This window comes from Nestor notabilis, unplaced genomic scaffold, assembly GCF_000696875.1.
Source record: "Nestor notabilis isolate BGI_N333 unplaced genomic scaffold, ASM69687v1 scaffold15540, whole genome shotgun sequence".
In the NCBI taxonomy this organism is placed as follows: Eukaryota; Metazoa; Chordata; class Aves; order Psittaciformes; family Psittacidae; genus Nestor; species Nestor notabilis.
In genome coordinates, this window is record NW_009912577.1 from 364 (window position 1) to 13618 (window position 13255).

At 41.0% G+C, this 13255-nt stretch overlaps 1 protein-coding gene across 1 annotated transcript; it reads left to right on the forward strand.

Annotated features, from left to right (window-relative positions):
- Positions 1–316: 316 nt before the first annotated feature.
- SFT2D2 (SFT2 domain containing 2) lies at positions 317–5697 on the forward strand (the record flags this gene model as incomplete). The annotated part of the gene is made up of 7 exons (XM_010020189.1): positions 317–403; positions 720–805; positions 1847–1928; positions 3939–3974; positions 4091–4149; positions 4908–4937; positions 5658–5697. Coding segments are annotated over 7 exons (420 nt in total), but the record flags the coding sequence as incomplete, so codon positions are not given.
- Positions 5698–13255: the final 7558 nt, after the last annotated feature.

A 13255-nucleotide genomic window follows, 5' to 3' on the forward strand; every position in this document is an offset into this window, starting at 1 on the left:
CTGTAAAGAACTTCTTCTGTATATCTAGCCTGAACTTCCCCTGTTTAAGTTTATCCCATTACCCCTTGTCCTATCACTACAGTCCCTAATGAGGAGTCCCTCCCCAGCATCCTTGTAGGCTCCCTTCAGGTACTGGAGGGCTTCTGTGAGGTCTCCATGCAGCTTCTCTTCTCCAGGCTGAACAGCCCCAGTTTTCTCAGCCTGTCTCATATGGAAGATCCTCGAGCCCCCTGATTATCATCCTTATCATCATGGACTTGCTCTCACAGCTCCATAAGTGATAAATTGCACTCTTTATTTTTCTCCACATTTCTAGGTTCTTGATGCAACTTCATTAAGTTGGGGCACCAGAGTGAAAGGCTTCATTGCTTGTTTTGCACTAGGATGCCTCTTCTCGCTCTTGGTAAGGACTTTTTGCATGATCTCTCCTGATACTTGAGTCTCAGGAGCACCAATAATTGCAGCCTTGCTGTGTGCTGCTGCTTGAGTTTTCTGCGTCTCTGAGGAGACATCTGACTCTGCTCCAGTTAGTGCATTGCATCTAACTCTTAATAAGAACGGCAATAAATGCAATTTACTCTTGTGCGTGTATGATTCTGCAATTTGGGTATAAGTTTTCCTAAGACTTCTTTTGTGTTGTGACATTTCTTGGATATATTTATTTTGCAGTTTAAAAGCAGTATTAATTTCCCCCCCCTCTCTCAATGTGCCTTTTTTAGGGTAGTTGTCTGCTGTGGGTACCGAAGAAAAGGCTGCTGCTCTTTGCAGTGTTTTATACACTGGGGAATATTGCATCTATTGGGAGGTAAAAATCTTTGCATTGATGTTAAGCTCCCTGATAAAGATGAGAAGCTAAAGCAGAATTCTGGGTGAGGGTGCATAAGTGGTAGAAACTGTTGCATTTGTGTGACAACATTTGCTTATGTAGATCACAGTCTTGTTGCTGAATTTTAAAGAACAGTATTTCCCCAATAGTGCCCTGAAATGGTAGAGAAATGTTTTTTGTTATTGTTATCAGGAATGCATTCATGGTAGAAGTTACTCATCAGTAAAGAAGAATCAAACTCATGCGTTGAGCATTGAGGGTTTTCTTTATTTTATTGTTTGCCCCCACCCCAGGTATAATAACTCTTTGCATTTGGTAATGTTCTGTGTGTTGTGGTGAATGTATCTGGGGCAGTCTGTCTGTCAGCGTAGGTGTGTTTGATAAGCCTTTGTGGCCATCGAGGTTCCTGAAGCCTAGCCCCTCTGACTTTGACAGACACAACTGTCTGAGAGTGAGGAAGCTTAGCAAGGTGTTAGAAATCACAAGGGATGGAACTGGAAATAGTATGGTAATGAGGCAGAATAACAGTATATGAGGCAGAAATATCACCTTAGATAAAACTTTCACCTTCTATAATTCATGCATATCTGTCACCGTAGCTTTTAAATGAGAGCTGTGGATCTGGTAAGGGATCAGAGAATGGATCCAGGCCTGAAAACAGCCTTTTATGTAGAGGAATTGAGCTGGATTACTGGCAATCCATGCAGAGCTTCTGTGGCTGGGGATTTTGAAGAGCAGGTTAAAAAAGCATCTGCTCAGAATGATCTAATTGAAGCTGATCTTGACCTATGCTTCTGGCTTGGTAGTTTTGCTCTGCTTAGTTAATTGTAACTGAACAAGTGTGAATAAAACTATAGACTAAATACCTTGCACAGAGAAAGCAATGTCTCATTGTTATTATGTTTCTTTGCCCCATATGACAGCAGACAATTTAACAAAATAACCCTCATAATAAGGAATCTTCCCTAGTTTCATTGTTGCCTTTCTACCTCTGTGTTCACCTTGTTTTGTTTTCCACAGCACTTTTTTTCTTATGGGACCAATGAAACAATTGAAAAGGATGTTTGAACCTACACGTTTGATTGCTACTGTTGTTATGCTAGTAAGTGTCAAAGGAATCTGTTTTAACTCGTGCTAACTTCTAAACAATTTCCATTGTACAGTCCTTTCACATGCGTTGATCTAACATCTCAAGATGTGTGTGTAAGTGGTGTTTTAGTTTGCTGGGGTTTTCTTGTTGTTTTTTCCTTAAAACATCAAACATCCGGCCCATCTGATATAGTAGAAAGGTATGTGTAGCTCCAGAAAACCACCTTCCTGTTATGAAAGACTGAGCCGAAGCCAGGTTGTTACGCTGCTTAGTGAGAATTGTTTGTGGCTTGCGCATGTGAACCACGCACATGCATTTTGAGGATGCTTGAGGTCACGACATCATATTTTCATGTTGCTTAAAACATGAAAGATGGGAAACTACTTTTTAGAAAGAAGTGGTACTATGGAAGCTGTTAGATAATCTGTTTTGTATAGTTTTGCCTTTTTATATTCTACCTGATGTGCTTTAAAGAGTTGTGTAGGTATTTCTACCTTGGTAATTGTCAGTTACTGACAAAGAAACTGGGGGTGCCTTGGTCACTTTGCATTAAAAATACGGAAATCATCCCAGTTGGCTGGTGGCTTCAGCTGAAGTCAGCCCTTGGAATTACTTTTTATCTTTGGAAGCTGGGAATTCTAACCAACCTTCTAGTGTGTGTGTGTGTGTGTGTGTGTGTGAAAATTGCTCCCAAGTTTCAGACTCTTTCTTCTTCAAAGTGCATGTGCTTTTTGGTCTTTTCAACTTTCCCATTTTCTTCTGGAGAGTCTACCATCTGGAAGGTGGTTTAAACTTGCTTAAAACTGTCCTCCCATTTTCAGTGTGAATGTCTTCAGAGTGTTTGGTAGGCATCAGGGCTTCTTATTTTCTCTTTAAACACCCAGAGAGGCTGCAGGTAACTGATAGAGCTTGAGAAATTGGCTGTTTGCTCTCAGATCAGCAGCAAGCAGGAAGCCTTCTGTGGGGAGTGTTTGTTTTGTATGCATTTAGGATGCCTGGAGCCAGGAGAATGCCTGGAATGTTGTTCACTGGAGTAAAGCCAGTTGTTAGATGTATGATGTAGTATTTAGACCAATAGCCAAATCACCACCTTAAAACTAATGGAAAAAACTTATGTTTAATGTCAATAGTTGTGCTTGAGGTGAAGTGTATGATTTTCTTCAGGCATTGTGTGTGTTACTGTTTTGAATATGCAGTACTAGATCTTTTTTTACTCAAGCAGAAAAATGCACATTATAATCTTTAGGAGCACAATGGTACATGTGTATTGAAAGGCTGTTGGATGTTGATGAAGGAAGATCAAGTATGACCATCTGTCATGGCTAAATGAGCTGTCAGGTCTTAAACTGAAAATGAAAACTTGAACTAAAAGGATGCTCCTGTTAAAACGGAAAGTAATCCAGAGTGGCCTTCTCCCCCTAAGGTTTTAACTGTAGTAAAAACACAGTGCAGCTCAAACAGAAACAAAAACCAAAAAGTGCTTGTTTGAATGGCTCTTCTGGACTTTATATTAAACAGGAGAGCTATGAAGTAGCTGAAAGTTCTTGTAAGTGTAGTGTGTTTTTAATTGGTAAGAATTAACTGATGACTTAACTTCAACCCCTTGGTAACCTTGAGAATCAACAGGAAATGTGGCATGTACAGAAACAGAAAGACTGGTTATAACTGGAAAGTCTTACTTAGGCAAATCGATGCAGTGTGGTGTATAACTGTTGACACCAACAAGTGTGTGGGATGAAGCAGGGACCTGCTGATGCTGCAGAAGAACCTCTTCCTCTTGTCCCTTTGCAGCCGTAAGATTATTTTCTAGAGGTATCGGGCTGATATTTCCTCATTGCTTTAATTCTCTTCAGAAATGTAATAGCAGGAGCATTTTAAATAAGGGGATTTTTTATGCAGGATTGGATAAAACTATGAAATGGTGTAATCTGTTCCTGTCCCTGTGGAGGAACCTGTTGCTGTGTTAAAGTATCTATAAAAACTGGAGTTGTTTCTATGTTTAATAGAAATCTTTTCTTCCAGTTGTGTCTCATACTAACACTGTGCTCTGCTTTCTGGGTGAGTGCTTTCTGGGTGAGTACTTGAGTCCTTTATGTATATATAACTGGAGTATATTTAAAAAATAAGATTCTTACGCTGTTGTGTCCTTCCTTCCCCCTTCTCTCCTCCTCCAGTGGCGTAAGGAAGGACTCGCGCTCCTTTTCTGCATCTTACAGTTTTTTGCTTTGGCATGGTAAGTGATTTCTTCTCCACACACTTCATTTTCTATTGCACCTAACATCAGTAGCTGAATTGTGAGTGGATTTTGGACCTCATGTGAGCTGGGGGAAGGAGAATTTTTACCTCACCATTACCCTTGGTGCAAGACAATGCATGAGTGAGGAGCTGATTTGTTCCCTCTTCTTCGTCTCTCATGCCATTTCGTAGGCGTTAGAGATGGAGCTCAGGGCTCAATTTCTGGGGAAGTTCCTTAGAAAGTGTTTAATTTCTCTCAGCTTGAAGTAAACCTGCTTTTTTTTTTTTTCTTTCCCTTTTCAGTCATTTTGTTGCTTACAGTCTGGGCTTCCTGGTATTTTACACTCTCCTGAAATTGTCTTGTTAAAAGATTCAGATATGCTAATCAAATCAATGTCAGTGTTCTTTAACTTAACATATGCTCTGTGTAATGTCACAGAAGTAGTACAGCAGCTGATGTGATCTAGCCAGCCCTTACCTGCCTGTAGGTGATGGAGCATGAAGACTATTAGGTGCATGAGAACTGTGTTTAAAATGGTTCTACAGTATGTCCTCTGCCTTTGCCATAGTGTTTCACAACCTGGCTGGGTAAGATGGCTTGCAAGGATATGACTTCCTGGTACTCACAAACTCGTATGACCAAAATGAAGCTTTATCTTGCAGGTGCCTGTTTAGAGCACTGGAAGTGTTGTTCTTGTTTGTGACTCTTACTAAAATCTGACATAAAGAGTAATGTTAAAAAATCTTTCTCCTTAGGTACAGCATTTCCTTCATACCATATGCAAGGTAAGCTTCCCTACTCCCTTACATTTTGTTATCTTGAGGTTTAATCATAGAATCACAGAATGGTTTGGGTTGGAAAGGACCTTAAGATCACCTAGTTCCAACCTCCTGCCACAGGCAGGAACACCTTCCACTAGACCAGGTTGCTCAAAGCCTTATCCAACCCAGCCTTGAACGCTGATGTAACAATACAGAAGATTTGTTTATAGAAGAATTGTAATGTTTGGCTTTAGAAGTTTTTCTGTGGTCGTGTTTTAGGGAGAGGAAATACATGTAGTTGAACCTGAAAATGGAACTGAACATCTTCTCTAGTGGGAGAACACAAATGTAACAAAATGAGAGGGCTTCCCATTTAAAAATATCTAAGTGTGTCACCACACACTGAACTTAAGCCTTGTCTTTGGAAGGCCTAAATGTTGGTCCAAAATACTACTAGATAATCGTATTCTTCTGTGCACCCTTTTTTCCTGTTCTCCCCATCCTGCTCCATCAGCACCACCTCAATACAAGTGTCACCCCTAGTGCAGTTGGGCGGGTGGACAGTGAGCAGACCCCCCTGTCTCTAATGTATTCATGTGGTCATGCAAATTATGTAAATGCAATTCATACGTGGTCAGCTGGTCTTTAGTCCTCAGTGTCAGTGTGGTAGCAGCATGGAATGAGTCTCATCAAGCAGCGTAACTGAGGTGAATGTTTTGTTTTGTTCCTTTCTTCTGCCTGTAGGGATGCTGTGAAGAAATGCATTTCAGTCTGTCTGTCCTAACAGGAATACTGGATGCTTCACAAAGTTCTAGGAAGCATAGTAGAACTATGTAAAGAGCACTGTGTATGTATTTACCTACTTTTGTCTTAAATATGTGCCTTTTACCTTGTTAGAAGCTCCTTGTGTTAAATCCAGCTTATGCAATTGCTTGGTTTTCTGAGCAATGGTGTCTGTAGGACAGGGTACTAGTGATCAAAGGAGGTTCAGCCTGGCAGAAGAACTGGGCAGGGATCCAGCATTTGTTAGGATAATTCTTATGTAAAGTCATGTGTTTGTTTGGTTTTGAAAAAGTATTATGTGAAGTCTGTAAAATGGAGACCTGGACTCTGATGGGACTATGCCAGTCTGGAGGATTTTGTTTTCAAGAAAACCAGTTGCCAGCTGATCTCTTACGACAACTTGGGGTTTTTTTAACAGCCTTATGTCACTCTCTGCACTGTTTGCCTTGGATAATGGAATATTGGTATTCTTCTTTTTCCTTCCTCTCTTGCAAAATTTTAGGTTTATGAGACTTCTAAAATACTCAATTCTAAATGAAAAGATTGTTTTGGAGTAAACGTGAAATATTTGTATGTTTAAAGAAGTATTTTCAGTTCAGACTGATAATGCTTCCTTAAAATACATGGAAGGGACATTTTTCATCTGTAAAAACTTGTTCCTTAGGAAAAGCTCATGCAACATAACATCAGAATTTTTTCAGCCACCAGGAACCCAAGTTCTTTGACTTCCCTAGAGCTAATGGCAATACAGACCCGGTAGGAAACTGAATTTTTTCACATGAAGCAAGGTGCTTTTCTTCTCCCTCAGCTGAAACGTAGAAGCAGTGCGAAGCTGAGGGCATGAGAGAATTTGTAAACTGAGAGAGAATGTGTGGGAAGGTTTGGTTAAATGCCCAAGAGAGACTGGGGAATTAAAGAATGCTGATACTAATTTTCCCTGACTGGTCTATAACAAATACCTAAACTGATATGTGGCTTCTTTCAGATAGTAGATTCAAAACCTAGTTTACATCTGTCAGAAAGCCCATGTTAATCTTTTATTAGGACTTTGATAATGTTTACAGAATTCCTTTGTATAAGGGCAACTGAAATGCAACCCTGATGCCTTTTACATTCCAATCTTTCTCTAGTTTTAACATCTCTCGGTGTTCCTGGAAAATGCTATGAGTATAGCATATATTATTTCTCTTTCCCCTCTCCAGGGAAGTTACATTAACTCAGATAATCATTGCAGGTGCATCAGCAGTCAACATAGTGGAATTTGACTTCTCGTTTTGAATACTTCAGATTGTGCAGGATTGTGGCACCCTGACTCCCTAGCAGTTCCTCTAGAAGAACGCTAGAATTGGGTGTGCTGAAGATTAGTTTTTCAACTGGCATACTTGCTAACTGGAACCTTTTAGCTGACTGTTGTGAGCACGACCACTTACAAGAAGGAAATTTAGGAAATTACCAGTAAGCAGTTGGTAATCTTAAATGGATTATTCCCCCACACCACATATCCTTTTTAAAGCTGTAATTCCAGCTCTGCAGCCTTTTATTCAGTAAGAGAGAAGAACAAATCTTGACTTGATTTTTAGCCTCCACGTGAGGCTAAGCAGTTGTGCCCTTAAAGGAAGGGAACCCAAGGAAAGATGGCAAAGACATAAGGATCACTAGAGTGCCACTAGGGCTAATGTTGCCCTTTGGTGTTGTATTCTGTTCTAGTGAAGGTCAGACGGTAGGAGAGACTCACCATACTCTTGCCAATATGTGAAACATACTCAGGGTTTGTTGCTTCATCAACAAGCAGTTTTGATTTAAAATATCTCCTGTACCAGAACAAAACTCTTCACATTCTTACTCACTGAAATAGTTGTGTTCAGACTATTGCCAAGTTTAGCAGCAAAAAATGTTTCCACTTTGTTAAAATACTTTTGTGTGACTTTTACGTAATCAGGGAGTAAACTAATATATAAATGCTCCCTCTCAATCACTTTAAATCTGAATTAGATTATACCATTATACCACATTTTTATTTTTGTCTCATTAAAACTACTTTGTGTTAAGTTTTGATATCATCAGCTTTGGTTACCTGCTTGACACAGTGCATGGTGGGCATTTCTGAAGCTCTCTCTAGCTTTCTATCTCAATGTCCTTCAAGGCAGGAATGTTTGTTGTGTGCACTCTACTTCAAATAGTGATGTTTGTAGTTTAAATCACAAAGCTCCTTCCTTCCCAAAGTCCTTGCTCGGCTGCCTACAGCACTTAACTCAAGGCTGACTTTCCTAAAGAAACTTTTATGATGTTGGATGCCCATCTCAGCAGGTATTGGTGTTCTACCAGGAAGCACTTTTTACCCAGCCTCACTTTTGGTCAACTTGGATATCCGCTTTTTTTTACTTTTTGCAGTACAGATAATGTAACCTTAACCAAGCAGCCTTAGCACAGCATTGTAGTGTGAAATGTGCATACTGGGGACCAGCTAACTTTCCAGATGTAGTAGAAATGGAAATGGGGAGAGTGGTAGTCATCTGTTCCGAAAGTACTGGGATTCCATACATGGAACTAATGAAAAATCCCTACATTTCAAAGTTCTGTTGTTTTTTGCGATGCAGTCCACTGTGAGTACTGGTCCTGTGTGAGATACTGTGACAGTGATGGCAACAATTTCATGCTGTTTAGTATTTACAGTAATAAGGTTGTTTATGAGGTACAAAGGAAGAAATTAGTGCACCAAGCTGAAATTGTTTTAAGAAATCATGTTTCAAAAAAGTGGGTTAGGCTTTGTGTATGAACACTTAAAATGCAGGTGTAGAGGAGGACAGAGACTCTGCCATGGGGTGGCTTCCAGCTCAGTGCAGGATGACAGTCTACCTGTGGGTAGACTGCAGCTGGCATGCCATATATTTGGAGACTTACGGCACTGTTGTTTGCATGTGGTTAGAAGTTCATGTTCTGGGAACTGCCTCATGGAGCAGTGTGGGCACTTGAAGCCCATCTCCTTGTGCTGTGTGCTAGAGACTGAAAGAGCCTTTGAATTTCTGAGAATGGTTCTTGCTTAGTTTTGGTACTTAATCACATCAATGAAAGTAAGATCACTGTTATTGTATATTCTCAAATCTGAGGAGGAAGATGATGATGAACACCTTTGTCTTAAATACTGATGTTTACAACCATACCAAATACTGACCATGTAGAACAGAAAGCACAGAAATGCTTAAAACCACATGCCTCGCTGTAATGTGACAACACTAGATGTTTTTAACAGCTGTGGAATTTTCTTGTAAAATAAACCCCAAACTCTCAAATTCTCTACAAAGTTTTGTACTGTTTGTACTGATTCTGTTTGCTGTTATGCTTTTTCTATGTATTTACACTGTTTGATTTTTGATAAACAATCTTCTTCCTAATTTAAAAACTTCTCTGTAATGAAGTGAAAGCTTTACTTACAAGTGCTGGGTTTTTTCCCTTTCAATAAAGTTGTCATTGCATTAAACGAGTTGCTTTTACGGTTAATGTGAAGTGTTTAATGATGCTGATCCCGCAGATGATACTGGAATTGGTGTGGGTTGGTTTATTGGTTGGCTTCTTTGTGGTTTTCTTGTTTTTTGGTTTTGTTTTTTTAAAGTGATGGTCTTGTGTACACGGCAAAGGAAGTGAGAGGATCTGCAGAAGCATCACTGCAGTGCGGCTGTTTCACCCAGCATGTGTCTAGCTCAAACAAATGCTTAGTGGCATATCTGCATGCGCATAGACAACTGGTTGGCACAACTAGATTTGTTAAGGTGGGGATGATATTTTTATTATTTCTTTCTTATTTATTTACCTCAAGAGTCGACCTAGATGTGCCAACAAACTATTGGCTTAGTCCGTGGTACAGAGCAAATAATTCCTGATGTTATTCTGTCAGCAAAGGTGAGAATTATGAAGCCATGTGCCTCTTTGTGGAATAAGTACCCTGAACACTGATGTACACTGGAAGTAAAAAGCCAATGCGTTATGAATGTGTGTTAAAAGTAGAGTTGGATACAATGATTTCTTTTAAAAAAACTTTCAAAAAGCATTTCTGTTTGAGTTTGTGCCTGTTACGTACCCAAACACTTGCTGTTGCTTCAGTATTCCTTGGCAGTGTAACAGGGCTGTGCACTGGGCTCTTCAGAGTACATTAAACTTTGATCTGACTGACAGGGAAACCCAGGCAGTTGCTCGGGTGGTGGTGAGGCTTGTGTGCTGCGGAGACACTGAGAAGTTTTCACTTACTTTTTTTATTGTTCTTCTGAGCAAGCTCTGTCTCAAAGCTGACAAAATGGAAATTTCTGTCCTACAGGAAACTCTAAAGTTGTATTTGAAAGAGAAGCAGCCACTATCTTCCTGTAATGCAGAAACCTTGTATTTTATCTTCTTGAAAAGGTCAGAGCATCCAAAGACTGTTGGGAGAGGTTGATGCATCTATTTCATATCAAGATAGCTATGAATCTGAGTCCTAAAGGGCAATAAATCCTTTCCATATTTAATAGTTTAAAGCTGTTTTGCTTGCCTAGTTCAGCCTCCTGCATAACAACAAAGCTGTTGAACTTAATACCTGAATGATTTAAAAAAAAATTAAATATTAAATCTTCATTTGAAATATCTAAGCAACAAATGATCAGCTGTTCTCTAGGGAAGGTGTATTCTGTAGATGACTTTGCTCCTTGGAAATAATCTGAAAGGGTTCATTGGTTGTGCTACAGCATCTGGTCCCTGAATCCACTGATAAATATTGCAGCAGCGTTGTCAAAACCACATTCAAATTCAGTGACAAGACTTTCAGAGGGCTGCTGTACTTGTCCGCCCCTTTCCCTTTTCCTTCCACAAGGTCTGATTTGCAAGAGAGGGTATTTCATGGATGCAAGGAGCAAAAAGTTGAGGGTCTGTATTTATTTCCTCACTTGTACCTTTCCTGTTGAGCTGAGTCTTGGTTGTTGTATTGGTGGGGGTACAGGCTTGTAAGTGCCCAGCCATGAAGAGCTAGATGTGCCTAAAGGGAACAAAATCCTCTGTTTTCTCACTTTTCTTCAGAAAGGTTCTGATGAATTAGAGATGGAATAGTATATCTAAGCTGCCAATCTTTGGGATTGATAGTTTAAACAACCCTATTTGAAATCCTTTTAAGTTTTTCTTGGGTTCCCTTGTGGCACCTATAAAAGAGGTTATTCCTATGAGTTTGTGCTTTTAAAATCTCACAGAAGCAAGTGTGGAGTGACACTGGCATGGTGTAAAAATGGTACATCCAAAGTATTAGCTGGTCAAAGTGATCTCATCGCAGCTCTTAAAGTGCTGTTACTTCCAACTATGTGGAGTGAAAACAAGTTAGTTTATCATGGGCAGGTACTCCTGTGTTCTCCAGTTGTAACAGGATGTGACAGGGTCACCACTTCTGAGAGAATCAAATGCATCAGCCCAGTTATACTTGTAATGTGTTAACTCTCATAGTTAACAACAAGCTTTAACTTACCCATCCAAGTCAAAAGTGCATGTTTGATTTCCTGAACACTGGACCTATTAATTTGTTCTGAGATGTTGTAAATGAAAATTAAAAGTTTGTTTAGATTCTCTTAAATTTCTTTTTTATTCCTTTCTCATCTTCAAAATGGGGACAGGAAGAATTTCTTGCTCTAGGTGTTAATCCATGTCTGGAGATGGCACTGAAGATCTTCAAGCAGGAAAAACAAATTAGGGTAAAGTATAATTACTGTTTAAAGCTAACTAACATTTATCACCAGCCTGACTACGTGTACTGGGTTGGCATGGAAAGGTTTTGGTAGTGGAAAAGCTACAGGGGTGGCTTCTGTGAGGAGTTGCTGGCAGCTTTCCCTATGTCTGGTAGAGCCAGTGCCAGCTGGCTACAAGATGGACCCAACTGCTGGCCAAGGCCAAGCCCACCAGCAATGATGGCAGTGCCTCTGGGATAATGTATTTAAGAAGCAGGGAAAAACCTGTGCAATTGCAGCTGGGAAAGAGAACAGTGAGAATATGTGAGAGAAACAGCTCTGCAGCCACCAAGCTCAGTGAAGAAGGAGGAGAGGATGTGCTCCAAGTGCCAGAGTAGCCCGTGGTGCTGACCATGCTGAGGCAGGCTGTGCCTCTGCAGCCCGTGGAGGTCCATGGGGGAGCAGATCTCCAACTGCTGCCCACAGAGGACCCCATGCCAGAGCAGGGGGATGCTCGAAGTAGGCTGTGACTCTGTGGAAAGCTCATGCTGGAGCAGGCTTCTGGAAAGACCTGAGGCCCCATGGAGAGAGGAGCCCACACTGGAGCAGGTTTGCTGCAGGACTGGTGACCCCACGGAAGGGACCCACGCTGGAGCAGTCTGTTCCTGAAGGATGCACCCTATGGAAGGGACCCATGCTGGAACAGTTCATGAACTGCAGCCTGTGGAAAGGACTCATGTTGGAGAAGTTCATGGAGAACTGTCTCCTGTGGGAGGAATCCTATGCTGGAGCAGCGGAAGGAAGTGAGGAGTCCTCCCCTGAGGAAGGAGGCACAGACAATGAATAATGGACCGACCACAACCCCCCTCCCTGACTTCCTGCACCATTGCAAGGGAAGAGTTAGAGAATTTGGGAGTGAAGTTGAGCTTGGGAAGAAGGAAGGGGTAGGGGAAGGCATTTTTAAGATTTAGTTTTATTTCTCATTACCCTGCTCTGATTCAATTGGTAATAAATTTTCCCTAATTTTCCCAAGTCAATTCTGTTTTACCTGTGACCATAGTTGTTGAGTGATCTTTCCCTGTCCTTATCTCAACCCATTAGCTTCCTGTTTTCTCTCCCCTGTCCAGCTGAGGAGGGAAGCGATAGAGCAGTTTTGGTGGGCACCTGGGGACAGCCAGGGTCAACCCACTATATTACATCAGCATTATTTAAAATGTATTTAAAATCAGTATTTAAAATACTTTACTGTGAGGGTGCTGAGGCACTGGCACAGGTTGCTCAGAGAAGCTGCGGCTGCCCCATCCCTGGCAGTGTCCAAGGCCAGGCTGAACGGGGCTTTGAGCAACTTGGTTTAGTGGGAGATGTCCCCACCTCTGGCAGGGGGGTTGGAACTGGATGCTTTTTAAGGTCCCTTACAACCCAAACCGTTCTATATTTTATCCCCCTTCTTTTTTGTTAAACAGGTTGCTCTGGAAAGCCTCCCATGCTTTCTGGGCTCAAAATTAATCTCGGTTATAATCTCAATTAGAGCACCAGGCAGGGAGGTACTACTCAAACAAGCTGCCTGCCTCACTGCTAGAAACCTACCTGGTAGAAGTTATTGAAAGTGTCCCCTCACCCCTGACATTAATGAAAAGGCTAATCTTCTCTAAGTCTCTTCTAGCCTAGCAATCTCTTAAGGGGCTGGATCCATGATTAAAAACCAGAAGGAAAGCAGCTGTCTTTTTATCCTCTCTTAATTATTCCGTGGTAGTTGATAGGTGTTGATTTCCTGGGAGTGTCATGGTGATGGAGGTTACATTTCCCTGTGTTGTTGGGACTAAATGTTCAGAGGGGGTTAGTTGTTTGAATCCTTTAGTTGGAGCTTTAGAGATGGAAAAAGTGAGG